Consider the following 27317-nt stretch of genomic DNA (forward strand, 5'->3'; position numbering starts at 1 on the left):
GTTGCGGTGCGTGGGCTTCTCATTGTGGTGGCCTCTCTTACTGCGGAGCACGGGCTCTAGGTACACGGGGTTCGGTAGTTGCAGCACACAGGCTTGGTAGTTATGGCTCGCGAGCCCCAGAGAGCAGGCTCAGCAGGTGTGGCGCACAGGCTTAGTTGCTCCGCGGCATGTGGGATCCTCCCCACCAGGGATCGAACCCGTGTCCCCTGCATTGGCAGGCGGACTCTCAACCACTGCACCACCAGGGAAGTTCCAGGTTTTTCCTGTCTTTTCTCACTTTGAGTACATGGCTTTGGTCACTCTTAAGAGAAAGAAAAAAGATGTCTTTGGGATGGAAGGAGGGAGGGAATAATCTGGATCCCAAAGATAAAGACCAGTAGGATGATCAAAATCAGTAGCGTTAAGCCTCCTGAAGGGGCGGGGTCAGAAACAAGGAGCTCGTTCTCCAGTCTTGCAGGTTATCAAGTGGCACAATGCTGCCCCCTTCTGGGAATGGACAGAATTGCAACCTGCCGGAATCTTGACCCTAACTCCAGCCTTTCCGCCTAAGGCTGCACTCCTCAGGCCTCATCTTTTACAACTCTCTCTCTCTTTTAAAAGTAAACTTTTAAATGAGGTAAAGCACACATACTGAAAAGCATATAATTCCTACGGGTAAAACTTGAGGAATTTTCACAACATAAACACACCTGTGTAACCAGTACCCAGGTCAAAGATCAGAATGTGACCTACTTTCTGAAGGCCCCCTCCTCCCACTTCCAGGCAACATCTCCCCACCATGGGCACCACCAGCCTGGCTGCTAACACCACAGATCAGTTCTGCCTGTTTCAAAACCACTTCTAAGCCTTTCAGAATGAGGGATCTCAGGGGAGCGTCCACACTGGAGGCCTTCCCCAGAATGGCAGGCGTACCCTTCTCACACAGCAGCACGCCCAAAACAAGGCCTGCCAGTTAAATGAATAAATCTTAATTCCCAAAAGTTAGCAACGACACAACTTGATAGCTGAGGCTCATCTGGGCTACCTTCTTCTCCCAGGGCCGAAGCACTGCAGGGATGGCTGGAGGTGTCATCTAGTGCGGGGATGGCAAGACTGCCCCAGTGCCCCTCCCGCCCCATCACTGATCCATGGCAGCACTTCCTGGTGGACTCAGGCCGAGGCTCAGAATTCTTGGTTTCACGTCCTCAGAAAGCAGAGTTACCCTGTGAAATCTATCATTTATTTATTCGGCAGGTATTTATTGAGTGTTGACTATGACTCTGGCACTGAGCCAGGCATTAGGGATGTCATGGTGGGCAAATCAATCCCTGCCCTCAGGGAGCCAGCCTGTCTGCTATCACTGAAGCAAACCAATGCCTGACCACTCTCAGAGCTGGGAAGGAGGAACAGAGAGTCCAGTCAGATCTGAAGATCAACTCCTGCCACATCAAGTCCAAACTGCCGGCTTGGCCGTCGGACTTCTATCCCTCCCTTTTCTCTTCCTTTGCTCTTTCTACATGTTGCCCATATGCGCTTCCATGTCCTCACTCACACTGTTCCCTGAAGTGCTATCAAAACTGCCCATTTGTCAAAACTCTACTCCCCCTTCCAGGCTTGACTCAAATGCCACCTCCACTGTGAAGGCATCTCAGGCCCTCCTGGTCAGAATTAGTTGCTTTTTCCTCGGTGTGTCCAGTGTTGTGCCTGTGACAGCATTGGGCGGATACTACATGTCACTGTATTCAGGTGAGTTGCATTGCTGCCTGTCTTCCTCCTGAAAGGGAGGAGGAGGAGGAGGAGGAAGAGGAGGAGCCGTGAAAACCCCTCCCAGCGCCCAGTTCATAGTAGATGCTCAATTAATGTAACTGGTTTGAAATGAATGAATAAATAAATCTGCCAGCAGCAGGGGGGGGACAATGTGGAGGGGACAAGAGATGAAGGAAGAAAGGGGATGAAGAGTGGGCACTGGATGCTATGGCTTCCAGCTGGGGCCAGGACCTTTTTGCAGAGAGAGGCACCCTCAAAGATTTCAAACTCTTTCTATTTCAAGCCCTTGGGAAGATCAGCAGGGAGTGAAAGTGGGAAAGAGAGAGAAATTCCACAGTGGGGAGGGGCGCTTCCCAGGTCCTGGAATCCTGCTCACTCCCCAGTGATTCTCCCTCCACTCTTCCAGGGCCAAAGGGCTCTAGGAAGCTGGTTCTTATTCCATCCATCCTCAGGTGTAGTTTAGCCCAGAATGAGGAGTCACATTTGTATTTGAGCGACAACTGGGCACAGAGCCCTCTGAAATTAATCAAAGAGCTTACAGTAAAATGAGTGGCCCAAGACATGCTCATAAACCGCCACCACCACAAGGAGGAGGCATGAAGTGTGATATAGAGAAGCACGGTACATGGGAATGGGGGACAAGGGGACATCAAGGGCCCTGCTAGACTTGGAGCCTAGTCCTGCTGGAGCAGAGATGACACCACATTGCCAGGTTCATTATTCAGATTCACAACAATGTAACTAATGTATTTCCTATTTGTTCATTCATTCATTCATTCAACAAATGGTACCTGGGAACAAACTTGTATAAGCAAACAAGTTATTCACACATCATAATGACTGTGTATAGCAGGGAGCTTTATAAGAAAGTGAAGAGTGAATGTTTTTAAAGTCTGGGAACAACGTCTCCACTGGGTTAAGATGATGGCCACGCCTGGGCACCCAAGCTTCTACTTTCCTCCATTTGAAGGTAACAGGAGGCGGTCCAGCAAGGTCAGGAGTGCAAACGGCACTTTCTCTTGCAGGTGGCGCCCTCCTCCACTTTGGGTGGGTCACGCTGCTGGTGCCCGCAAGGGACCAACATGACCAGGCCATGTACCTGGGTCCCAGACCCCTCCGAAGGAGCCCGGGGACACCTGTCCAGCCAGGCCACGCCCCAGGGACCCGCCCACCATCTCCCTGGTCACTGCTCCCACCCACTCTAGCTCCTGGGCCTTTCTCAACAGCCCTCCTCCAAGCTTCCCTCTGAAGGGAAAACTGGACAACAAATACACAAACCGGGGAACGGGGGGTGGACAGTATTAATGCACTTTCATCTTGTTTGAATTTTTTTAAACATGCATTTGTCCTTCTGTGATATTTATTTATTTATTTAGTTAGTTAGTTAGCTAGTTATTTTTCAAGAGAAGGAAGGATTTATTATTACTGACAGCAAGTAAGGAGAACGCCGGGGATCTTTCCCAAAGCAGTGTCTCCCTGAACAGCAAAACTGGGAAGTTTTAAGCTAAGGATACATGCATATTCATGACTTCTGTGATTTTTAAAATAAAGTAAATTAAAAACAAGAAAAAAAAAAAAGAAAGTGAAAAGTCTGCAACTCTAAACCACCAACAAACCCCATCTGACTCTGAAGCCATTAAAGGTGGAGGCGTTCTGCAGGGCATCTGCCTTGAGGAAGGCCTAGATGGTTTCACTTTCATGAATACAAATTTGTGCTCTTTGCTGAGTCAGCTTTCTTCTCACTCCTTCAATACCACCCCTAGAGATCGATTACCTTTGTTTGTACCGCAGCACAGCTATATGCAATCAGAATGATGAAAAGGGATGGAATCTTCACTGTTTCCTTGATAGTTTGGACTGTACTAATTCAGAAATTACAATGAATACCTGCTGGTCATTGAAAGGCACCTTTGTTCAAGGAAGGAAAGAAGGAAGGAAGGGAGGGTGGGTGTGAGGAAGGGAGGGAGGGAGGAAGGTTACTAATTCTTAGGATTAACAAGGAATTTCAGAACATAGATAAGCTATTTTAAGCACCCTTGTAAAACTCACTGCACAAAGGAATGCATTAAACAAGATGGGCTAAAAGAATCTCAGGATCCATCAGAGCCCTAACTAGTCACTGCAGATGACATTTCCCTACTTAAGAAGACCTGGAGAGCCTGCTACCCACTCTCCTGCCTGGTCAGGCAGCTACTATAGATCTGGAAAAAAGAAAACAGAAAGCCATGGATCTCTGAAAATAGTCTCTAACTGGGATTTTTCAGACTAAGTTCACCTTGCTCTTCGTCCCTACCCTGAGTCTAGGACCATCATGTTCACATAATTAGCCCGTTTCTAAGTATCAAGACATGGCTCATCTTAAAATATCACGGTTTCCATTTCCTAGCAGCTAGCCAGGGGCATGGAAGGAAGCCTTAGCATTACAGCGAGACTCAAGTAAGGCTTTTCTTCTCTTCCTTTGCCTTTTCCCAATAGCTCCATTTCTGGTGTGATCAGAAAAAGTTCCCCGGACCATGGATGGGGGCCTGCTGAGCTCTCAGTGGTCAGCAGGTGGCTGTTAGCACGGGAGCAGCAGCTTCCCACGCCACCCCACTCATTGTTGTTTGCGAACTGCAGGGAGAAAGTCGATTCAGGGAATTTAGTGTCTGAGTTGTATGAAAGAGCGAGAACAAAAACTGACAAGATTCCGCGTTACAGCTGTCTCTCACAAAGGGGGAGAAAAGGCTTCCTGACCCCAGTTCAGTGGAGAGGAGCAGAGACACGCACCCCCACCGAGCGTGCCCCTCTGTGCCTCCCAGCATCCTGGTGACGAGCAGCCAAGGCTGGTGCCAACCTCACACTCACAAGTCACACTGGCAGGCCCAGTGCACTTCCCTGCTTCAGAATATAAACTGTAAATGACTTCACTTTATTTTCTGTTATAAAGTTACATAATCATTGTATAACAGCTGGAAAAAATCCATTAAAAAATAATAAAATCATCAATAAGCTCACCATCCAGAGAAAAATAGTGTTAGCATGCTGACATAATTTTTTCTAGTCTTTTCTCTTGCTTTGTGTATGTGTATTGGTATGTGTGTACATATAAAGACAGAGATAATCAAACTATCTACAATTTTCTATCTTGCTTTTTTCACTTCTCATTACTTCAGATGTATTTCTCCATGTTATTCAACATTCTTTGTAATATTATTTTAAAGAGTTGTACAAGAATCCTCCATACAGATGGGGTATACTTTGCCCTTTCTCAGCATTTTGGGGCATTTAGGTTCGGGGTATTTAGCTACTTGAAGTAATACTTACAGGAACACTTTGCTGTATAAGTTTGCATTTCTGATTATTTCTTTAGGATAGATTTCTAGAAGTGCAAATAGTATCCAAAAGTCTGACTATTTTTAAAGCTCTCACTATATACTGCCAAAATGCTTTTCATGAAGCCTGTTGGCAATTGCCTTGTAGTATATGAGAGAGCTGCTCTCATTGGGATGCTATATGGAAAACAGTACCTCACTGCTGTTTATTTTGTATTCCTTTTGCTGCCAGCGAGCTAAACATTTTGTAGTATGTTTATTGATCACTTGTATTTCTCCTTTTGCAAATTTCCTGTTGACATCAATTCCAGCTTAATCATTAACCTGGGGCTTCCCTGGTGGCACAGTGGTTAAGAATCTGCCTGCCAATGCAGGGGACACAGGTTCGAGCCCTGCTCCGGGAAGATCCCACATGCCGCGGAGCAACTAAGCCCGTGTGCCACAACTACTGAGCCTGTGCTCTACAGCCCGCGAGCCACAACTACTGAAGCCCACGTGCCTAGAGCCCATGCTCCGCAACAAGAGAAGCCACCGCAATGAGAAACCCGCGCACCGCAACGAGGAGTAGCCCCCGCTCACCGCAACTAGAGAAAGCCCACGTGCAGCAACGAAGACCCAAGGCAGCCAAAAATAAATAAGTAAATAAATTTATTAAAAAAAAAAATCATTAACTTGGTGTTTCAGACACACAATAAAGGCACTCGCTGTCCCATGTGATGGCATACCCAACCCATAGGCCAGTTTCTCATAAAGGGTAAAGAGACCTTCTGAAAGTTCAAACTGCAGACCTAAATGTACAAGTGATGAAAGAAAGGGCCAGGGCTCTTTTAGGAACTAGGAAGATTATTAAATCCACATAAACCTTTACTTTTATATTGATATTTATAGACATTTAACCAGAATCATAGAGTGAAAAGGGTGCTCAGAGGTGACTGAATCCCTAACCTACGAGGCCACTGAGAACCAAAGGGGTTAGGTCTCTTGTCCACACCGCTAATGACAGGCCCACGTGATCATGGGACAGAGGTTTTTTTGGACTCCCAGTCCAGAGCTACTACTTGAGACAGTGGCCACATGGCTGAGAAATGAAAACAAAAGTGAACAGTTGTAGTCTCAAATCCCTCCTGAAATGACAACACTAATCAAAAAGAATACGGAAATGGACATGAAATTCCAACTTATACACATTTCAGGAAAAATAGCTAATAAACAGAGAGAAATACACACATGGTTGACAGGTTTCAAAATTTCCTCCTAGGCCAGCTTGATAAAATTGTTTGGAGGCTTTAAAAAATGTTTAATCAGAGAGTTCTGAATTACTCATCACAGAAAGTAGATGATTTTCGTTTCATTTGAGGCCAAGTGGTTTACCAAAACACCTCTGATAAACAGGTAACACTCAGAAATAGTTTTCAGAGGCTATTGTTGCCCTGATGTAATTTAACAGGAGTAATTCTGACAACTGTGCTGAGAAACAGAGATAAGATGACTTTCTGCACCTTCCTCAAAAAAGTCAGCCTTCTAAGTACTTAAAATAAATCTCCCTCTTTTTGGGGAGTGGGAGGGCATGGAATAGAACGTACCATCTTGTCAAGAATTAAAAAAATATATTGCCTAGGTATATTTCCATTTATACCATACAGCTGTCCCTTAAAGTTGATGGTAAGGCAAATACCAGGTGTCCCTCGAGGCTTTGCAAATTAGAAATTTATCTGAACAGAAACAAGTCACATCCAAACCTGTATTTTAAATTATGTCGGAATGCTACAAACATTTTTCCTCCTTGACTATAGTTTTAAAACACTGTAAAGAAATCAGAAAAGTAGCCAGGGCCTGTCCTACATCTTAAATTAGTGAGTCATTGAATAATTTATTTACTCATTCATTACTTCTACAAATAATTGTTCCAAAGCTGAGAAATGTGCCCTACTGTTAAGGAGCCAGAAGCCATTTATGGTCTTTGTTTCTAGACCTACATGAGAGGGAAATATTTCTCATGTTGTGTTTGGTCTTTGAACTTAACCTCTCTCTATCCAACTCTCCCGATCCCAAGAAGAACATTTCCTTTGAACAACATAAACTTTTATCTGTTTATATCAAGGGGTTAAACTCAACTTATTTAAACAAATATTCACTGAGAATATATAATGTCCATGAGACTGTGATAGTAACAGAACACGGTTTCCATCCTCCAGGGTAATCTTTACCTAGTGAGGTAAAGAAGTTTCCATAGAGAAGAAACGCAAGGCAGAATGGTAAATTCTATAATCCAAGTTACAAACATTTTAACTACAGTCAGCCCTCTTTATCTGTGGGTTCCACACTCGTGGATTCAACAAACCGCAGATCAAAAATATTCGAAAAAAAGAAAAATTTCAGAAACTTCCCAAAAGCAAAACTTGAATTTGGTGCACCCAGGCAACTATTTACATAGCATTTACGTTGTATTAGGTATTATAAGTTATCTAGAAATGACTTAAAACATTCAGGAGAATGAGTGTAAGTTATATGCAAATACTACACCATTTGGTATGAAGGATTTGAGCATCCTCAGATTTTGGTATCTTCGGGGGTCCTGGAACTAATCCCCTATGGATACCAAGGGATGACTGTAATTTATTTCTCTGAAGATTAACACTGTTAATGTGTTTAGTGTCCTTCTGGTGCAGATGGGTTAATTTTTACACATGAAGGTCTCTGGGACTAATGAGAAAAAATTATTTTAAGCATTTAATTTATATCCTAAATTAGCCTTCTGTAGACTTTTAATCCATGTATGCATGCACAGAATGAGGGAGCAGGTCTGAGGTGAAAAGGGAGGGAGCTTTCAAGCTACTTCATTTTAATGAAACTGGATTTTAGTCTGCATTACAGAGGTTCTAAAAGTAATATATTTTTTAAGGATCAAAAATTTAAAAATACATATCCTTTGACCCAGCATTCTCCAGTGTCAGGACTTGAACCTACAGATATGATCCCAAATGCCTGCTAAGAATATAGATAAAGAGCATCATTGGACTTTTTCTTTTTTTTAATAGCAATTAGAAAATTAGGTGACTGCTTAAATAAATTATGATATATCCATATGACAGAATACTGTGCATTTGTAAATGCTGATGTAGAACGACAACTGAAATATATTATATCAAAAATGCAAAAGGCATATATATATATATATAATATATGTAACATTTAAAAATGAGTATATCAATAGAAATATGGAGATATGCAAAATATTTTTCTGGAAGAAATCAAAAGAAACTTAACAGGTTGAGGAGATGGGTAGAGGGTGGGATGCAGGGAGGGAGATTTCAATGTTTACTTTCTGTGCTGTTAAATTTTTAAATTTTAACCTTAGACGTATTACTTTTTCATTATTTAATTTTTTAATTGTTAACATGAAGTTATCTGCACAAGGAGATAACCAGATTTTTCCTCCCTTTTCTTCTCTGCAATTAAAAAATATTCTAAAGGTTGTTGTATTAAAAAAACAAAACACAGCAAAAACTGAAAAAAAATCCCAGGAACCATGCTCCAGGCGGTATGGAAGACAAGAGAGCCTGAATCATTGTCCTGATGAAAAACAAGTGAAAAAGTCAGATAAGATATAAAACGTGTATAAAATGTTTTAAATGTGTTATTGAGCTGGCAAACTCTAAGAAATGAGGTTGAAATAAATGTATTTTTAGATAAATAATAACTAATAGATGGACCTTCACTAAAAAACATAAGATATATTTCAGTATAAGGGAGAGTATATATTTCAGATAAAAGGGAAATGATTTCAGATGTTAAAGTCAGAGATGCAAGAAGGAAGAGTGAGAAAAGATATTAGTAAGTATGTTGATCCAATGCAATCACAGTTGAACTCCCAATAGATAAACTCTGTGGAATTTGACAAGCTAAATCTGAAATTTATATGGAAGAACAAAGGTCCAATTATAGTCAAGATACTCCTAAAGTAAAAGAACAAAGTAGGAGGACTTCCCTTACTGGATACTGAGACTTGTAAAATTAAAATAACAATGCCAGTAACTAATTAGCACAGCAAAAAACAAATAGACTAATGGACAAAATAAAGACCCTATAAATAGGCCCTTGCATATGTATGAAAACTGGATTTATAATGGAGAGGGCACTGCAGATCAGTGGGGAAATGGATGGACTGTTCCATTAAAGGAACTGAGACACTAAAAGCAATAGCCATAAAGGAAAAGATTATTAAAATTTACTACATTAAATTAAGAGTTTCTGTTCATCACTAGTGGCAGGGCAGGAATAAAGACACAGATGTAGAGAACGGACTTGAGGACTGCGGCTGGTGGGGAGCTGGTACGAAGTGAGAGAGTAGCACTGTCATATATACACTACTAAATGTAAAATGCATGGCTAGTGGGAAACTGCTGCATAGCACAGGGAAATCAGCTCGATGCTCTGTGACGACCTAGAGGGGTGGGATAGGGAGGGTGGGAGGGAGGCTCAAGAGGGAGGGCATACGGGGATATATGTATACATATAGCTGATTCACTTTGTTGTACAGAAGAAACTAACAACATTGTAAAGCAGTTATACTCCAATAAAGATATAAAAAAACATATGAATCCATGTGTGACATGAAAAAAAAATAAAAGAGCACAACAATCATTAAAAAAAAAAAAGTTTCTGTTCATCAATAGACACCATAAAAATAAGAAAAGCCAAAAACGGGGAAAAAATATGGCAATTCATATAGCTGATAAAGGATTAGCATCCAGAATATTTATAGAACTCCTACAATTGATAAAAGACAACCCAGAAGAAATAAGGGTAAAGGACACAAATAGGGATTTAACAGAAGAGGAAACACAGAGGTCCATAAACATAATCAAAATATGCTAAACTTCATTAAGTAACCAGTGTCTTTAAATTCAAATTTAACTCATAAAGTGATCCATTATATAACCACCAGTTTGACAAAATTTTAAAAGTTAGATAATAGAGTCAGCCCTCTGTGATTATGATCCAAGGTTGGTTGAATCCAAGGATGTGGAACCCACGGATAAGGAGGGCCTACTATGAGAACTGTGCATCTACAGATTTTGGTATCTGTGGCGGGTCCTGGAACCCATCCCCCACAGATACACAGGGACGGCTGTACTATATGTTGTAATGATGAAGATCTTGAGTGATAGGACCCTCACCTCTGTTGGTGCCAGTGTAGGTTTATATAACCAATTTGGAAAACGGTCTGGCATTTCTTAGTGAAGCTGAACATGTGGTTACCCTAATCTTACTCCAGGTACACATCCTAGAGAACTGCTAACACGCGTATGTCAGGAAACGTACCGGGATGCTTATGGCAGTTTTGTTCTTAATTGCACAAAACAGCCCAAGGACTGTTAATGGTGGTATGGACATAAACTGAGCTCTGTATTAGAAATTCCATTCCATGTAATGGAATACCAGATAGCAGAGAATCACGAATGAAACATAACTCCATGCAGCAACATGGATGAATCCCCAAAAATGCTGAGCAAGAGAAGCAAGAGAGAATACGTGAAATATGATTCTACTTATACAAAGTTCAAACACAGAAAACTAAACAACACATATTGTTTAAAAATATATAAAGAAGTAATACATTTAAGAAAAGCAAGAAAATGAATAATTCAAGATTCAGGATAGGGACTGTATGGGGGAGGGGTGGGTGGTGTAGGAAGGGGGATGATCTGATTAGTGAGGGCACCCTGGGTATTCTAAGGGACCTGGAATACTCTACATCCTAATCTTAGGAGGGGGTGCATGGATGTTCATTTATTTTTTATATTTTAAATTGTATAATACATTAAATACACATTATATAATACATTATGTATATATTATATATACATATATATGATATATTTCATGGGAAAAAAGCACACACACACATCTTTCTGAACATGATGGGGAATATATTATAGACCAACAAGAAAAGAATTTATCAATGGATTTACAATGTGATTCCCTAGCTTTTAATCCATTTTATCAGAATGACATATTGAGACAGGATTCAGTCAAGCTTGGAAACAGAGCTTACACCAAGGGACCAGATGATAAACATGACCTCACATGAGAAGCTATAAAAAGCTGTGTGACATTATGAACTGCTCTTCTCTGCCTCACAAGTGAAAATCTCAACTACTTAACTCAGTTCAACAGAGAAAAGCTGAAGGGAAGATCCTACGCAAGCAGGCAGACACCACGGGCTAGAACTGACTAAGCAACATAAATGGACTTCCAGTGGTTAAGGCTGACAGTGACCTCTAAAGTATGCTTGAAAAATAGAGTTCTTCTGCCACATATATTTACCTTGCTTCAGAAGAACCAACACCTGCCTTCAGTTGCTGTTCAAGGAACTGAATTCTTTTGCAAAGCAGTATAAATGCTCACCTGTGTTTGACCATTTTTTGATCATGGCAAAAATGACTAAAGAATCTTGCATAGAACAAGTGCATGACAGCATGTTCTTTCCCTCCAATGTACACATCCACAGGCATCCAGTAATCTGCCAACGCTGTGCTGAAAGGGCTGGGAGGAAGAGAGATGGTCATTTATAAAAAAAAACCCTGCTTTGTCACAATTGCATAAATTAGACCAATCATAATTTGCATATTCCCTGAAATAAATTATGTCAGAGAAAAACAGTGATTTTCTTTTTAAAATATAATGAGAGAAGCTTATGTAACAAAGGAGAAAAATGTCAGAGCAGTGTTAATTTATGAAATTTATAAAAACTGTTTCAGAAGCCATTATTGACATATTTTAACAAATGTGATTTTCATATATAATGAGGACAAAAGGAAAACATACCAGCAAAAAGGATATTTCTGTACAATGCATATTTGACTATCTGGATTTATTTTAATTTTTATTACCATAGACAATCAAGATTTTTGAGTTCTTACCAATAGAGGGCAATATGGCATGTACAATGGAGACTCTCATGCAGACAGTCTCACTCTCATGACACATGCATGTCATTTCTTAATACACTAGAAAGGGGAAATAAAGTACACAAGTCCAAGTCTAAAATTAGTACTTTTCCATGCAGATTTGTGCACCTGTGAGAGGGTGTCCAGTTTGTCTAGTGATTGTTAGAGTTGGACCACTATTGTACGTTGCTAATAATCATCGACTGTAGTCCCAAAAAAGCCTTGTGAAAATGTTATGTATGCCCTATGTAACAGCAGAGTAACATAAAATAAAATTACATTTTATAAACCAAAAAGTAAATAAATAAATAAAACAGAAATTCAATCTTATTTTTAAAGCAGCCTCAAAATGCAGATCGTCAGCAAGAGCCTGCATATGCTTCCTGAATGCACTGAGCATACTTGGAGTAATTAACATGAAATAGCCTAAGTCTCTGTCACCTAATAGATACTTTTTAGTCAACAGAGGTCCTAACAGAAAGGCTTCTTCACTGGAAGCATCATTTCCTAGTCCTAATGGATGCTAGGGAGGAAAAGAAATGCCACTCACTTTATTTTCTGGGGGAGGGTGTGTGTGTGTGTGTGTGTGTGTACACTCTGTGTGTGTGTATACACCGTGTGTGTGTGTGTGTGTGTGTGTGTGTGTGTGCACTCCATGGTTTCATATATATGTGAATTCTCTTCCCCACACCTCAAGGTACTTTTTTCCCTGGCGCTCAGCAGGTGGGCCTGGCCAAACACCATGTGTCTGCATCTTAATGCAGCTTGGTTTTCTCTCCTCCAGTCACTATGCCAGAATTCTGGTAAAATTTTAAATAATGTTTCTTTGTGAAAAATGCTTCCCCAGAGAAATCTAACTGCTCATGCAGGTGACAGAAAAGCAAGGGAAGTCAAGGATGGTACTTGGCCTGAAAGTAAGTTTGAAATAAATTGAGGAGTGAGATGTTGAAGGTAGCTATAGCTGGGATCTATGATCTTTCCTGGAAACCACCTAGTGAGAATGCAAGCCAGCATGGAAATAAACAACAGCATTTTACGAGGGAAATGATGTGATACGTGGTATTCCCAAACTGGGGGCTGTGAAGGTCTCGGGACATACCTCTCACCAGTTAAGGGTTCCATCATTAAGTTGGAGTCTATCATCTGTAAGAAGGTTTTCCCTTGAAGCATTCTGAGAGGTGGAGAGCCTGATTTCCCTTGCATTCTAAGGCAGCTCTTCCTAACTGGAAGTCACCAAAAGCCCCTTCTAGAAGGAAGACCCAGAAGAGGGGCCCCTCTGTGGGTTAGCCGGGGCTGCCCTGGTGGTTCCCAGCCACAGCAGTCGCCCTGTATCCCTTCTTGCCTCTGCCGGCTGCTGTTTACTCCGGATCCTGCTCTTCCTGCACAGCCTCAATTCAAATCACAGATTCGCAGGACTGCAGGGCAGGCAGGAGCGCCTGTCTCCCTGGAAATATATTATCTTACAACCAACGAAGAAAATGGGGCATTTTCATACGTGGACTATGGGGTTTCAGTATAATTGTTCTCCCACGGACAAGAGCAAGCTGGCAAGGTCTTTGAAGCACAGTGTCTGTGGTTTTCCTGTGCTCTGCACCAGTTTTCTTTTGTTCTCATTTCCTTCTTTACCTATCTACCTACTGCTCTCTTTCCCTTATTTATTTATTTTTGTCAAAGAAGCACATGCACATAGCTGAAAAAAATCAAATAGTACTAAAAGGTTTATAATTTAAAACAGTGGTCTCCAGCCCCATTCCTTCACTAACTTCCCTCCCACCCCTCACCTGTCGCTTAGCCACTTTTAATTCTTTCAGATGTATTTTCTGGCAATTATTAAAAAATATGTTTAGGCTCTTTGTTTGTTTGTCAATTTTGGAAATTATCTAGCGACTGTATGTGCTAAGAAGTCATGCTTCTCAGCTCTCTCACACTCCCTACCTCCTATCCTCCCTGAATAGTTACATCATTATTTTCAGTTAAGTAAATAACATTACATCTTTACAACTGCATAAATGCAGTTCACCACAGGGCCAACGAGGGTATTAGCACTTCCTTCCTTTTTCTGTTTTTCACTTTCCTTGTACCTGGGACTTACCTGGCTGTGAAGAATCTAATTTAATAATCGAACACGCTCCCTACAAGAGCCTGTTTCAAAGAGCACAACTGATCAACAGCTTCCAGCTCTTCTGTCTTTGGAGTCAGTGGGTGTTCACGCCAGCCCATGCCCTCCTAGAGGGAGCAGACCACAGCAGGCATTTCCTCCTGACTTGGGACTCTCTAATGGACAAGCTTTGCTTGAGGCTTCCCGTCAGCCTGCTTGAGACTTTCTCAAGCTGCACTGGGGTCTGAGGCTCTTCCTACGCAATCCTCCTACCTTTGCCCTCTCCTTTCACAGGTGTCAGACCTGCATCACGGTCAAGGGCTCGCCCTGCCAACTCCTGCTCCCTCACCTCCTTATTCCCTAGACGCACTTGCCCCAATAAATCTCTTGCCCATCGAATTCCATCTTGGTGTTTGCTTCTTGGAAGACCTAGACTGACACATGCTCACGAATTCAGCAGGGCTTTCTTTACCTCTGAGTATTCTGAGGGTCGGTATATCTGAAGTAGTACCAAGCAGAATCAACAAAGGTATCCATCGTGTCTGTCTCTCTCGTGGCTGCTCCCTTGCACCTAAGAAATAAATGAAGTTCATCGATTGGTTTCTTTTTAAATATTAATGCATTTTCCACCAGCTTTTGAGAAAGCTATGATAATCATTATGAATTTAAAATGTCATAAGAACAATGCCCCATCATGAAAAGATAATTCACAGTATGGACTCTCTTTGTACTGCAGAGTACATGATGTTTTAAAGAAACTTACAAAATAAACATTTAAATCTTCAACAATTAAAAGCACTATTCTGTACTTCTCTGAATTTAACATGGTAGAATATCTAACAGGAATCTTGTCTCTTTACTGCATTCACTTTTCTTTCAGGCATATCAAGACTGCCTTCAGCCAATGCCTACTCTATGATGCTTATGAGGCAAATCAGTTTATGAAGAAAAGCTGAAAACCAAATGTAGTGACATACTATGCTGAAAAATGAACTTGGGGTTTTTTCTATCTCTGTCTCTTGGGTAAGGGGAGCAGAAATCCACAAGGGGTGACCTCAGGAAGATAAATCACCTTGGGAGCCCAAAGGCAGAGGTATGCTGGAGCCACCTCATACCAGCTTGTGCGGATTAACTGTTGGGATCGCTTCCCAACTCTGGGACAAATGATGCCAAGTTGGTAGTCTGAAATTAGCCCTTGGTGGAAGTACCTATACCACAGAAATGGGCTAACACTACAAATCAGAAGCTCCCCTCCAGAGAGCTATTTAGTACACACTTACCAACACACCACTGCCTAAAGGAAGCTTCCTTATAGAAGGGTGAAGATAGCCCCACTGTTCAAGAAAGTGAATGAAGTGAGATGCTTGGTGTGTAAAGGGTTGAAAAGAAAAAGCAATCCTCATCCTAGGCATGCAGAGATGCCTGGGGAGGACTAAGGTTCCACAAGGACCCAACTGCTGAACCAATTTTGAAACATGTTGGTAGGGTGATGGCCCTGTGGGATTGAGGCCAAAAGCCACAACTTCTGGGAAGCCAAAAGAGGGTACCCTGAGCCAAGCCTGGCCAAGGAGGGTGCTTGGCTTCCTTGAAGACCCCCCAAAGACATGGAACAGCAGTGGATGGGGTGAGCCAGCTACCGACAGCTATTAGCAGGGACCCTTTGTGGCCGTGAGAAGCCACAGCAGGAGAACATGGCTCAGACTCCAGGCTCTCCCTTCTGAGGCATGGAAGTGGGACCAACCACCTCTCCAAATGCTGCCCTTTTGGCAGTATGGGTCCTTGGGGGTTCTTGGAGAATTTGAGGAGGGGGATGAGGAACCCCAAGAGGAACTGATGAATCCTCTGCTAATTTAGCACGCAAGGGCTTGAGTCTGTTTTTAATTTAAAAATAAAAGAAGGGTTGCCTTTATATGTTGCATCTGTGACGCAGTTCATACTGGCTTTCCGAATATTATTGGAGGAAACAGCCACTCCCCATCTTCTGCTCATTAAATGGAAGTGGCTCAGCAGAGAGCACAGGAGCCCAGATCTGGCAGGGCTCTGGGCTCCCAGGGGCCTCCTCATTTCAGTCAGGGGGCCTCCCACTGGGAAGAGTGGTGGTCCCTGGGGTAGGAGCTTATCGGAGAGAGCCCCAAGGGAGCCCTAATCCTGTTTCCTACAGTGCATCTCTAAATGAAAGCCAGGGGACTTCCCTGGTGGCGCAGTGGTTAAGAATCCACCTGCCAAAGCAGGGAACATGGGTTCGATCCCTGATCCGGGAAGATCCCACATGCCGCGGAGCAACTAAGCCCATGTGCCGCAACTACTGAGCCTGTGCTCTAGAGCCTGTGAGCCGCAACTACTGAAGCCCATGTGCCTAGAGCCCATGCTCCGCAACAGGAGAAGCCACCACAATGAGAAGCCCGCACACCACAACGAAGGGTAGCCTCCACACACTGCAACTAGAGAAAGCCCGCACGCAGCAACAAAGACCCAACGCACCCCACCCCCAAAAAATAATAAAATAATTTAATAAATAAATAAAATCCAGGTCTTTTTATTTGGAAGGCAATCAACCAGAACATATACTATTTTGGGAAATAATTAGAAGATAACTGTTACTTCTTCCTCACCATTAGGGCACCCATACAAGTTAGGAAGAAAATGCAGGATTCAACTGATAAAAGGACTAATATCTGACTAAAATTTGCCATGCTGATTTTCTTTTTAAAGGTCATGTTGGACTTGAAGACAACCAACATGTTTTCCTGCTGACACTAAAAGCTGGACTACACGGAAGAGGCTACTTGGTAAGTGGGATGGAGAGATGATGGTGATGGTGACAACGTTATTACCATTATTAGCTCCAATAGTAATAATACTAACACTGGGTGGCAGATACTAAATGCTTCACGGGCATTATCTCATTTAATCCCTAGTAACCCTGGGGATTATGAGGTAGACACTACTCATGTCCCCATTTTGCAGTTGAGTGACTAGGGTTCCGAGAGGTTAAGAAATCTGCCCAAGGTCTTGGAGCTCAAGGGTAAGGAATCCACCTTTGCTGGACTCGTGCCTGTGGTGCTTACCACCATGCTGTCCCGCTTGGCCACATGGGCTCAGTGGCTCTCAGCCCTGCGTGCTCATTAGAATCATCAGGGAGACTTGACCAAGACCAAGGCCTGGGCTCTGCCCTCCAGGAATCTGCAGCCAAGGTAGGAAACCTTATCCCCACCACCAACGTCCTGGGCTGCCACAACTGGTGGGCTGAAGGCTGCTGATGTCTCCGGAAGGGAAACCCTTTGTCACTGTTTATCAACAAAGAGGGTGATACCCTAAAATGGCCCAGAGCTTCCTATGTTCCTGACTGCAAGCCCCATCTCAAACCTCAGAACCGCCTGGGTGAGGACCTGGGTGGACTGTTGGCAGGCCTGGGCAGGATGGCACTAACATTTCCAGTTACAGAGTGTCTGCTAGGTGTCACTCTGCAGAGTTACATGCATTAATTCTCGTCTTCTGAAATCCCTTCAAGGGGGTTATTTTAGCTCCCGATAAGGGAATCACAGCTCAGAGAGGTTAAGTGACTTTCCCAAGACCACACAGCTAGGGAAGAGGCAGGGCCAGGACTTGAAGCCATTACTGTCTGACTCCCCATTCTGAGCCATGCACTTGCACTATATGGTTACCTAATTATTGACCTAGAGATACTAAGAAGAGGACTAAGTTATTTTAAAACAACCCCATCATGATCTATAAGGCAGAGGAAAATGGCTTTTCCATAGAAGGAAGAAGGGAAATATTACAGCTTGGCATCTGTTATTTATTTGTTTAATCAGCTGGAATGGTATCATAAAAAACACATGTGAGACATGCCAGTGAATTAACAGAAAAACATAATCCTACTGCCAAACTGAGAAGAAATGAGATACGGTATGTTTCAGTATATTAAAGAATGAGACCCCCTGAGCATACTTGTCCTCGTAGCTACTACTCTGCTACTTGTGATAAAATCCCCACTGTTATCACAGCCACTGTGTGGGAAAACGGTGAGGCGTTTTCTCTCATCTCTGAGAAGCTCTTTGGAATATAAAATGGAGGAAAGTGGTCTCTTCCAAAGCTATCATGAAAATGTGTAGCTTTTCCACCAGTTGGATCAGCTGTTTCTGGGGAAGATGTGAATTGACATTGCTGCTTCTACCAGCTCAGAAGAGAGGACAGGGCGCTCATCACAGGGGCTGGGCCCCAGATTCCAGCCCATTCTCTCAAAGGTAGCAAAAGACCTAAGACCTACGTTATTCTTTCCAGCCAACTGGAAGTCTGGGACCAGACATGGTCACAGCTGGGGGACGTGGTTCCTTACCTAGGGCAGGAGCAGTTCACCCACTCCGAAGCCGAGGCCAGTGGGGAGCCTCCCTTGCCAGTGAAAGAGGTGATGCTGGGCAAGGTCACAGGCAAGTCCTCCAGAGGCACGGGCACAGGACCGCAGGCCGGGCAGTGGACCATGGGGATGGGCGTGCCCCAGTACCGCTGCCTAGAGATCAGCCAGTCCTTCAGTTTATCACTTGTCACCTCTCCGCCCACTCTCTTCCTCCGGGCTTTCTGAGTCACGGCTAGAAATGCATCCGGCCGGTTCATACCTGTGAACTGAGAGGGGAAGGAGAGAGATCGCATTCCTCCCTTGGTAAGAATGAGCTGCCACCCTGATGCCACCACCCTGGATTGCCATTTTTTGTGTGGTCTGTGCAGGGCCGCATTGTGACTCTCTGTTGCCTTTGTGGGCACCTTCCTCCTTACAGTATTAAAACTTATATTTTATGATGGTGGTGAATAAAGATGAATATAATTTTTCACCTTAGGAGTTCACTTTTTTCTTCTGATGTTAAAAGAAATTAACACTTTTTTGGGGGCCCCTGAGAGTATTGTGGGCCCTGGTTTATGGCTCTCCTTATCACCAGAGCCCTGTGGCACCTACAGAGAGAGGCAAATATCAGCATTCAGCTGCCAGTAAAAAACTGCATATTTATTTTAATGACTACTCCCCTCTTGAGATAGGGGTAGCCAGAAAAGAAAAGTTCAATATTATCCTAGAGCTGAAGGAATTCGGGCAAGCAGGGGAGCAAACTGAGGCCTCAGCTTGAAGGACCACCCCTTTTCTATTTAAATGCTCCCATGTTAGAGACAGCAGGGCACGACACTAATAGCAGAAAAGAGGAATTCTCTGTTCACCGGACACTTTTGAGAGAACCAAACTAATGATAAGAATCGGGCCAGCATGGCTTGCCAACGAGGGGATCGTGGGAACCTTGGAATTGGTTCAGTGCAGATGTACCGCAAACCTACTAGGTGCCAGGCTTGTGCTAGGCGTTGGGAGCACAAAGATAAATCTGATCTGCCCCTATCCTCAATGAGCTTACAGCCATGGGGCATAAAGAATAGGAAAGTACAGCTATGTTTATCAAAAGCAGCCTTTTCCATTAAGCGTCTGAAGTGTCCTGAAGACCAAGCTCTCTACCAAGGAACCACTTACACTCTGGGAGAGCACTTTCTTTGTCCTACACTCCCACTATCATGTAATTATGGTGCAGGTGATCACAAGCTCCCTTGAAAGTCTATCTTCTCAATGCATTACTGTTTTCACATCCCAGAAGCTCATGGAGGCTTTCACCATCCATTCTCCTTCCATCCATTGAAAGAATTCCTCCAGTCTAGATATTCAGTCTAGGGCCACCAAAGGATTCAACAGAGCACCTGAAGCTATTTGAAAGAAGCCAGGGAGCATAATTAATGCTCAGTCCTATAATAAGGAGGAGGCATTTTTCTGGCTAATTCAGAAGACTAATTTTGGCCATGACTGTCCCCTTTCTCGCACTGCGCAGGGTTATCTGGGTCTCCTTTTTGGCACCTTGGCTTGGCTCTGCTCCACATCTAAGAAGCCTGCTCACACACAGTCTTAAGAAGGGTTTAAGGTTCAGTATCTTAAAACATGACTCATGTCTGTGGATATAATTTATGAAGTGAAGGCACAAACATGAGGTCAGAAAACATTGCCACTCCTTATAGAGGAAAAAAACCTGGCTATTCCCTTATTTTTTATATACATAATATCCTATAGCTAGGTAGTCCCAAACCTGAAAAACCTGGATCTTCAGGTCTAACGGAATCAGGATCACCCAGGTGGGGCCAGTAAGCATCTCCCAGGTGATTCTGAGACATGGCCGGGTTGTAATCACTATGTTAAGCCAGGAGTTCCCAGGCCCTACTGCACGTTAGAATCACCCGGGGAGTACTGAATGCTCCTGATGTCTGATCCATGTCCTCTCCACTCCCCCAACCATTAAATCAGAATATCTGGGGTGGGACTCAAGCATCAGTATTTTTTTAAATGTTCCAGGTGTTTTCAAAGGGCAGCCAAGTTGAAGAAAGAGTGCTCTAAACCGGAACTCTCAAACTTTAATGTGCACTCCAATCACATGGGGTTCTCACTAGACCAGGTGGGGTCTGAGAGTCTACACTTCTAACAAGCGATGCCAACGCTGCTGGTCCGGGGACCAGACTTTGGGTGGCGGAGTTCTAACCCAGGGATTCTCAAAATGTGGTGCCTGGATCAGCAGCAGTAGTGGCATCACCTGGAAACTTGTTAGAAATGCAAATTCTGCGGTTGCATTAGGGACTGTGAAGCAGGATCTCCAGATGGGGGCCAGGGAATCTGTGTTCTAACAAGGCCACCAGGTGATTCCGGTGTGTGCTCAAGTTTGAGAATCACTGTCTAAGCCATTTCCCACTTCCCCCTTCCCCACCTCACCCTTCTTCTCCCATCATAATTTCTGGCCTAGTTCGGTATCAAGGCTGAGCTCAAATCCTGCCAGACTTACCACCTAGCAAGAGACAACCTTGACCAAATAAACATGACTCAAAACTTCTCTGCTGATTTCTAAAACTGAGTCAAACTTTAGGTGGGAATAAGTCAGTAATCTGGGGAGAACAGAGATCTCTAAAAGGAACAGCCAATTTTGGTCACCTGTCCCAAGGAATCAGTTTCCCTGGAAGAGGTCATTTTTCTTAAGCAGAAGATTCGCAAAATAAAGTTTAGTTGCTTCGATAACCACACTATCCTAGGATCAGGTTCAACTTGGAGCGGATAAGCTTTTAGATCTTGAAAAAGAATATTATTTTGTTTTCATAGATTAAGAAACGAGGCTGCAAGACGGTTAGTGTGGGTATGAATGAAATGATAGGTTGTAACTTGCACCCAAAGGAAAATGTGTCATCAAGCTCATGTCAAGGCCCTGAGTTTATAAGTAAGTTCTTCGGCCACCTCCACGGGCACTGACCTCCGCAGAGCTGCTCAGTCTCTCCGTGCCATCTGGCATCGTTTCAATGACTTCAGAGTACGACAGGCCCAGGGTTTGGGCTAAGAGAGTGTCCTCTAAGCTGGTGCTGGGAATTCCTGTTTAGGGGAAGAAACACAAAATGTCTCCTTTGCAAATGGCCAAATCACAAAGTAATTGACAGCACTGACACTCAGTGTTAGGTTCTGAAGGGAGACTCTAAAAGATTTTAGTCACAGAAATTATAAAACCACATCATATTCATTGGGAAAATGGAGAACAGTCTTGGAGAAACTCACTACCCTAACACAATAGTTTACCATATTGGCACTACTTCCTGTAAGTCTTTTTCCATTGCTTAGTTTCTTTTAAAAAATAGTTGTAATTCTAAAATATACAATTTTGGATGCTTCTGTCACTTAAATAGTAAATCACAAGCATCTGGGGAAGTGCCTCCTTTGAGTGACACAGGGCAGTGGAGTTCTCTTGAGAAGCAGGGCTGACTCCTCCAGCAGCTCCTAGCACCCCAGAAAAATCCACTCGGTAAGTGGAAAGCTGGCCACTGTGTTTCTTCAAACTATGCTTTGTTCCCAGAGGCAACAGTACATTCTGAATAGACATTTATTCTTCAACCCACATATGCCCTTGAGGAGATGGAGTTGAATGTAAGTAAATCACTCATCCAGAGGGTCAAGGCATGCTGTTTCAGCTTCAGCTATTAATAAAAACAGGCTTTTTAGTTGTTGGTTCTGTAGGCCAGGGTTTCTCAACCTGGGTCCTACTGACATTCTGAACTTTGCTGGGGGGCCTGTTCCGTGTGCTGTAGGATGTTGAATAGCATCCCTGGTCTCTACCAGTAGAAATGTTTCTAAAATTGCCAAATGTTGCCTGCTGCCAAATCACCCCTGGTTGAGAACTGCTGTAGGGTCAACTGTCAAAACTGCTGACATTCTTGGGGACACTACACATCACGCAGCAACTGAGAGAGATAAAACTAAGGGTAATACACAAAATGCTTACGTCAGGTGTCCATGAACAACCTCTCTGGAACGCTGCCCTAAAAGGGTGATTTAATGTTTGGAACACACATTCTAAAGCTCCTTGGTAAGATGGAAAACTCCATGGTATGATGGAAAGTTCTGTGGTGTTCCAGCTGAGATTATGGACGAAAAGCATCTAATGAAGCAAATAAACTCTCAGAGTGGACTTGAAGGATACTGAAGGGTGAGGACAAATGGCAAGCAATAAAGGTTGCTGAAAAGTGTTTATGGTCAAGAAGGGAAAAAAGTCATTTACTGCATTCCAAAAGTTTGTGGTCTGTAGTAACTAGGAGCAATCTTCGAATGGAGACATTGTGACCACGGAATTTATTTGATCACATAAAGACCACTCTGGGCCATGGTGTTGGTCATGTGGGGCTCAGTAGAATGTGAACTATTTGTAACATGCAGGTGAGATGGTGAAAACACCACTTTAACTCTTGTTTACTTTTGTTTCTGTTCTTCTTGGAAGGCAAGAGCCAATAATTCAGAAAACATTAATTACGGAAGTGTGGGAAATCAAGACAACAGGAAAAATGATTTTCCATGCATACCCAAGAAAATCAGATTTTCCTTTTTCTTTTTCCCTTATCCTTCAGAACTCTCAATATTGTGTTAGTACTTTAACTCAAAATACCAAAAGGGGAGACTTCCATGGTGTCCAGTGGGTAGGACTCCACGATCCCAATGGAGGGGGCCCAGGTTCGATCCCTGGTGGGGAACTAGATCCTGCATGCATGCTGAAACTAAGAGTTCGCATGCCACAACTAAGAGTCTGCATGCGGCAACTAAGAAGTCTGCACGCCGCAATTAAAAGATCCCTCATGCCGCAACTAAGACCCAGCACGGCCAAAATAAATAAATAAATATTTAAAAACAACAATAACAACAAAAACAAAAGGGAAAAAAGCCACATCAACAAGAGCTTCCTTTATTGTTTATCTTGGCTGGTTCTATTAATGAATTTTACTAATTATAAAATGCATTAAAGTAATAGAAGGAATTATTTCCTTTAAGCAACATACTTTCTAGGTTTAAATTGTCAGAGGAGAATGACTTGAGTGGCTTAATATCTGTTTTCTGTGTTGATGTTTCTTCAAATCAGTTTGCCAAAAAAGGATCTGAGAATTGTGAGCAAAAACATGATTTCAATAAGCAATGCTATTTCTTCTGTGTGCTAGGAGATAGAGAGTGTGGAAATAACTTTCTCCGCAGGTTTTGGCACTTTGGAGACTGGCTGGAATCTACAGTAGGAAAGCTGTAGAGAGATGCTCGGGTCTACCCTGAGGGCAGGTCTTGGATGGGGTATGATTAGGTCTCACGCCTTGGTTCAATCCCAGACTTCCTGTTACGTGATGAGAGGTTAGAACTCTTAGGAATGAGTAAGGCCGCCAAGGATATCCAATTTACAGCTCTAAATATGCCTTCGATTTTACTGCTATTTCACGATCCCTTTCTTGCATAGCTGAAGTTCACTTCCTCCACAAAGCCTTCACCAAAAACCCAGCCCACATCGATCAGGTGTGCTTTGAACGCCCATCTCAGCAGTTGCTGTTGGTTCTATGAATTCTGAAATTGGATTTTCATCTGAGTTGTATGGTTCCCCACATTGTATAGGCAAGTCTCACCAACTAGCTCTACTGGCAAAATCCATGGGCCAGACATTTTTCATTATTCTCAGTAGCAACTAGCAAGATGCGATATACTTGGTATGTTTTCAAAACGTGATGCTTAAATAAGAGATGATGAAATGAAGGGACATTCATTTTTACAAAGAGGCAAAACAGATCATGGAATATATAGTCAGCTCTTCCAGGCTAGTATTTTGATCTTAAACCTGCCAAGTACATTATCCTGATTACATTTTAATGGCTACTTACCTATTTTTGCATCCAGAGAGCCCTCAGAGTCAGCTTTGGCCAAGATGACAACAGGGACTTCCTGCTGGGTGAGCATGCTCACAGCCGTCACGGGCGTGAGGCAATCTGAAAATGAGAGCAAACAACTGTGGACGCCAGTGTGCTGGGACTCTAACACCATCTGAATCTCAGAGGAGACAAGTGAGAAAAATAAGCTTTAGAATTTCTGTGTTTTTGTGCTAATTATTACAGAATTTGTTCTTTGAAGGTATTAACAGATAATTCACACTACTGGAGAATCAAAATTAAACAAAAAAATGAAAATATTCATTTGCGCTCCTAACCAAAGACATGAAAATGGCATTTTTACTTTCCAGATGGTGGAGTAAAGATGTTCCCACCACCCCCTTTTCCTTTTGAAAAGTACCTCAAGTATACAGAAGAATGAGAAACACAACAATCTATCTATGGTGAAACTAAAAGATATCTGAAATTTTAAACTATAACACTTGAAGACGGAAGTGTATAGGAAAGGAGAAAATGACTGAGCAGAGAGGAGATTTCCACACATACAAGGACAAAACAGTTCCTTCCCATGTACCATTTCTAAGGAGATACCAGAGGTTGTGGTCCAGCAAAAGGAAGGGGTAAATCAAGAAAGAGACAGACATGGGATCTAGGAAACAGAGGATCCAACAAATAAAAGAGGGTAGGGACATTTGCAGAGCAGAGACAGAGAGAAGTCCCAGGAGGACAGATATGCAGAAGCCTGGAGGATGACCAGGTCAGAGAGCCCCAGGAAGCATCTTCAGGAAAAAAAGGGGATGGATAGATTATCTGACAGGCTGGAATATGCAGAAAACTTGAGAGGAGTTTTAAACAGCTTCTGGGAGGATGTGGGAAGACAGTCAGAAATTCAAAGAACACAAAGCAAATTAAAAAAATGAGGACACCATGAACTTCAGGAAAAATAGAAAGTTATATAAAAAGGAAAATGTAATCGTAGTATATTTGGCTCAGGTGACCAATATTTATGTGGTCATAATAAAACACTTAATTTGGAATTATCCAAACAGTGTGTCATCTTAAATGAAGCTTATTACAACTACTGCAGCAGTGAGGTAAACCATACATACATGAATCTTCACTGAATATATGTAGGACTGGAAGCATGAAGACCCCAATAAAGTCCCAAAGGAAGAAGGGATGAGAGGTGTAAACAATTAGTGAGTTCATTTGAGGTTTTGCAACATAAGCAATTAACTACAGTTATAATTTATGAACTATTACTATTTACACCCGCTATGTTTTAAGACTTTATATAGATTTATCTAAAATATGTTCTACAAACCCCAAAGTTAAAATAAGCCTAGGGGGACTTCTCTGGTGGTCCAGTGGTTAAGACTTCGCCTTCCAATGCAAGGGGTGTGGGTTCGATCCCTGGATGGGGAGCTAAGATCCCACATGCCTCGCAGCCAAAAAACCAAAACATAAAACAGAAGCAATATTGTAACAAATTCAATAAAGACTTTAAAAATGGTCCACATCAGAAAAACCTTAAAGAAAAAAAAGCCTAGGAATTAGGATTTATTTTTCAGAGAGGTAAAGATAGGCTCTGTAAACATCTAAGCCAGCTCCGATCTTCCTTCACCTTGGGTGTCAGGAAGCACAGGACAGGGTATGGTGGGGACAGAGTGAAAATGCAATGCAAATGGGTCTCCAGGGATGAGGTTCAGCCAGCACCCTGGTACCATGACTGGGAGGCACCTGCTGCCAGAGCTGCTGAAGTGCTGACACCCTCAAAGTGGACACCCAGATTTCTGATTCCATACGGTCCCTTCTCAAAGAAGAGGTATACATTTGCAAATTCTGCAATTATGGTATGTTATTAGGAGGATGGACAGTGAGGCGTGGTGGAGTGAGAATAAAAGTCACTAGGTAATGTCAGGAACTGGTGAATGGAGAGACAGCAGTGTAGGCATATTATACAGACATGTGGCGGTCTATACCAGAGAAACAGCGGTGGCACAGACTGCCAGTTGACCCCATATCAGTCTCTCCTTCTGATTCAGCAACAGAATGTTTAGTTGGACACATGGCTGCGTAGCTAATGGCAGCCCTGCTCAGCCTCCCTTGCACTGGGTATGGCCATGGGGTAAGTGTAGAAGCAACTTGCAGGCCACACTGTCAAAGGGAAGGAACTGCCCTTCTTCCCCCACCACCTTCTTACTGCGACACAGATGAAGTGTAGAACAACCTAGAACACACAGATAAGGGCAACGTCCTAGAGGGGCAGAGCAGGAAGACAGAAAGAGCCTCAGCCCCAACCACCCCACAAAGCAGAATTGTTACACCCACTCTGCATGTCACGTGGGCAAGAAATAAACTTCTGTCCTTTTAGTCCTGTTTTTCTAGGACTCTGTCACAGCCATCGAACTTATATCCTAAGTAACAAATTCCCCCCAAATTAAAAGTGGTTGGGTAAGGAGGCTACTGTCATTGTTGTTGTTAGTACCCTCTGAAATTTCACATAATATACATATATCACCTAGATTTTTAAAAACACAAATTAATTTTTATAAAGAGAGATGGAAATTAAAGTAATCTTGAAGTATTATTATTTTTCACCTGATAAGAAAAACTTTTAGAAGGGTACCATCACTGGTTGTGAAGTTGCACTGAAATTCATATATCATTGGATACAGCACTCTAAACTGATATAGCCCTTTCAGAAACCAATAAAAGCAACTTGTAAACAGAACTAGAAAAGGGCTCATAACCTTTGACCAAAAAAATCACACTCTTGGGGATGTTTCCTAAGGAAGTAATTCTACAGAGGCAAAGAGCTGTCTCCATAATAGCCCAAACATGAAAAAGGCCAAATGTTCAACATGATAGGGAAGATTTAGGATATTATGGTACACTGAGTAGACAGAATATTATGTATGGATTAAAAAACAATTGGGAAGCCTGCCTAAAAACAAAGAAATATTTTCTGATATC

The 27317-nt window shown here is 42.7% G+C and overlaps 2 protein-coding genes across 8 annotated transcripts in view; one reads left to right on the plus strand and one right to left on the minus strand.

Moving 5' to 3' along the window:
* Nucleotides 1-18441, plus strand: part of LOC309608113 (uncharacterized protein) — a gene marked incomplete at its 5' end in the record, with an annotated part of 79062 nt that extends 60621 nt beyond the window's left edge. Inside the window, one exon of the mRNA XM_082347507.1 lies at nt 16821-18441. Within this exon, the coding sequence (XP_082203633.1) occupies nt 16821-16862 (42 nt within the window). The 3' untranslated portion in view covers nt 16863-18441. The remainder of the gene's footprint in view (nt 1-16820) is intronic.
* LARS2 (leucyl-tRNA synthetase 2, mitochondrial) overlaps nt 1-27317 on the minus strand; it is a 159425-nt gene that overhangs the window by 28291 nt on the left and 103817 nt on the right. For all 7 annotated transcript variants that reach the window (XM_082347356.1, XM_082347359.1, XM_082347358.1 and 4 more), the window contains 5 exons: nt 24336-24440; nt 21419-21534; nt 18448-18731; nt 14581-14679; nt 11469-11606 (listed from right to left, as the gene is read on the minus strand). In XM_082347356.1, the coding sequence (XP_082203482.1) occupies nt 11469-11606; nt 14581-14679; nt 18448-18731; nt 21419-21534; nt 24336-24440 (742 nt within the window). The remainder of the gene's footprint in view (nt 1-11468; nt 11607-14580; nt 14680-18447; nt 18732-21418; nt 21535-24335; nt 24441-27317) is intronic.

The sequence above is a fragment of the Balaenoptera borealis genome, assembly GCF_965194805.1.
Source record: "Balaenoptera borealis genome assembly, chromosome: 12".
NCBI lineage: Eukaryota > Metazoa > Chordata > Mammalia > Artiodactyla > Balaenopteridae > Balaenoptera > Balaenoptera borealis.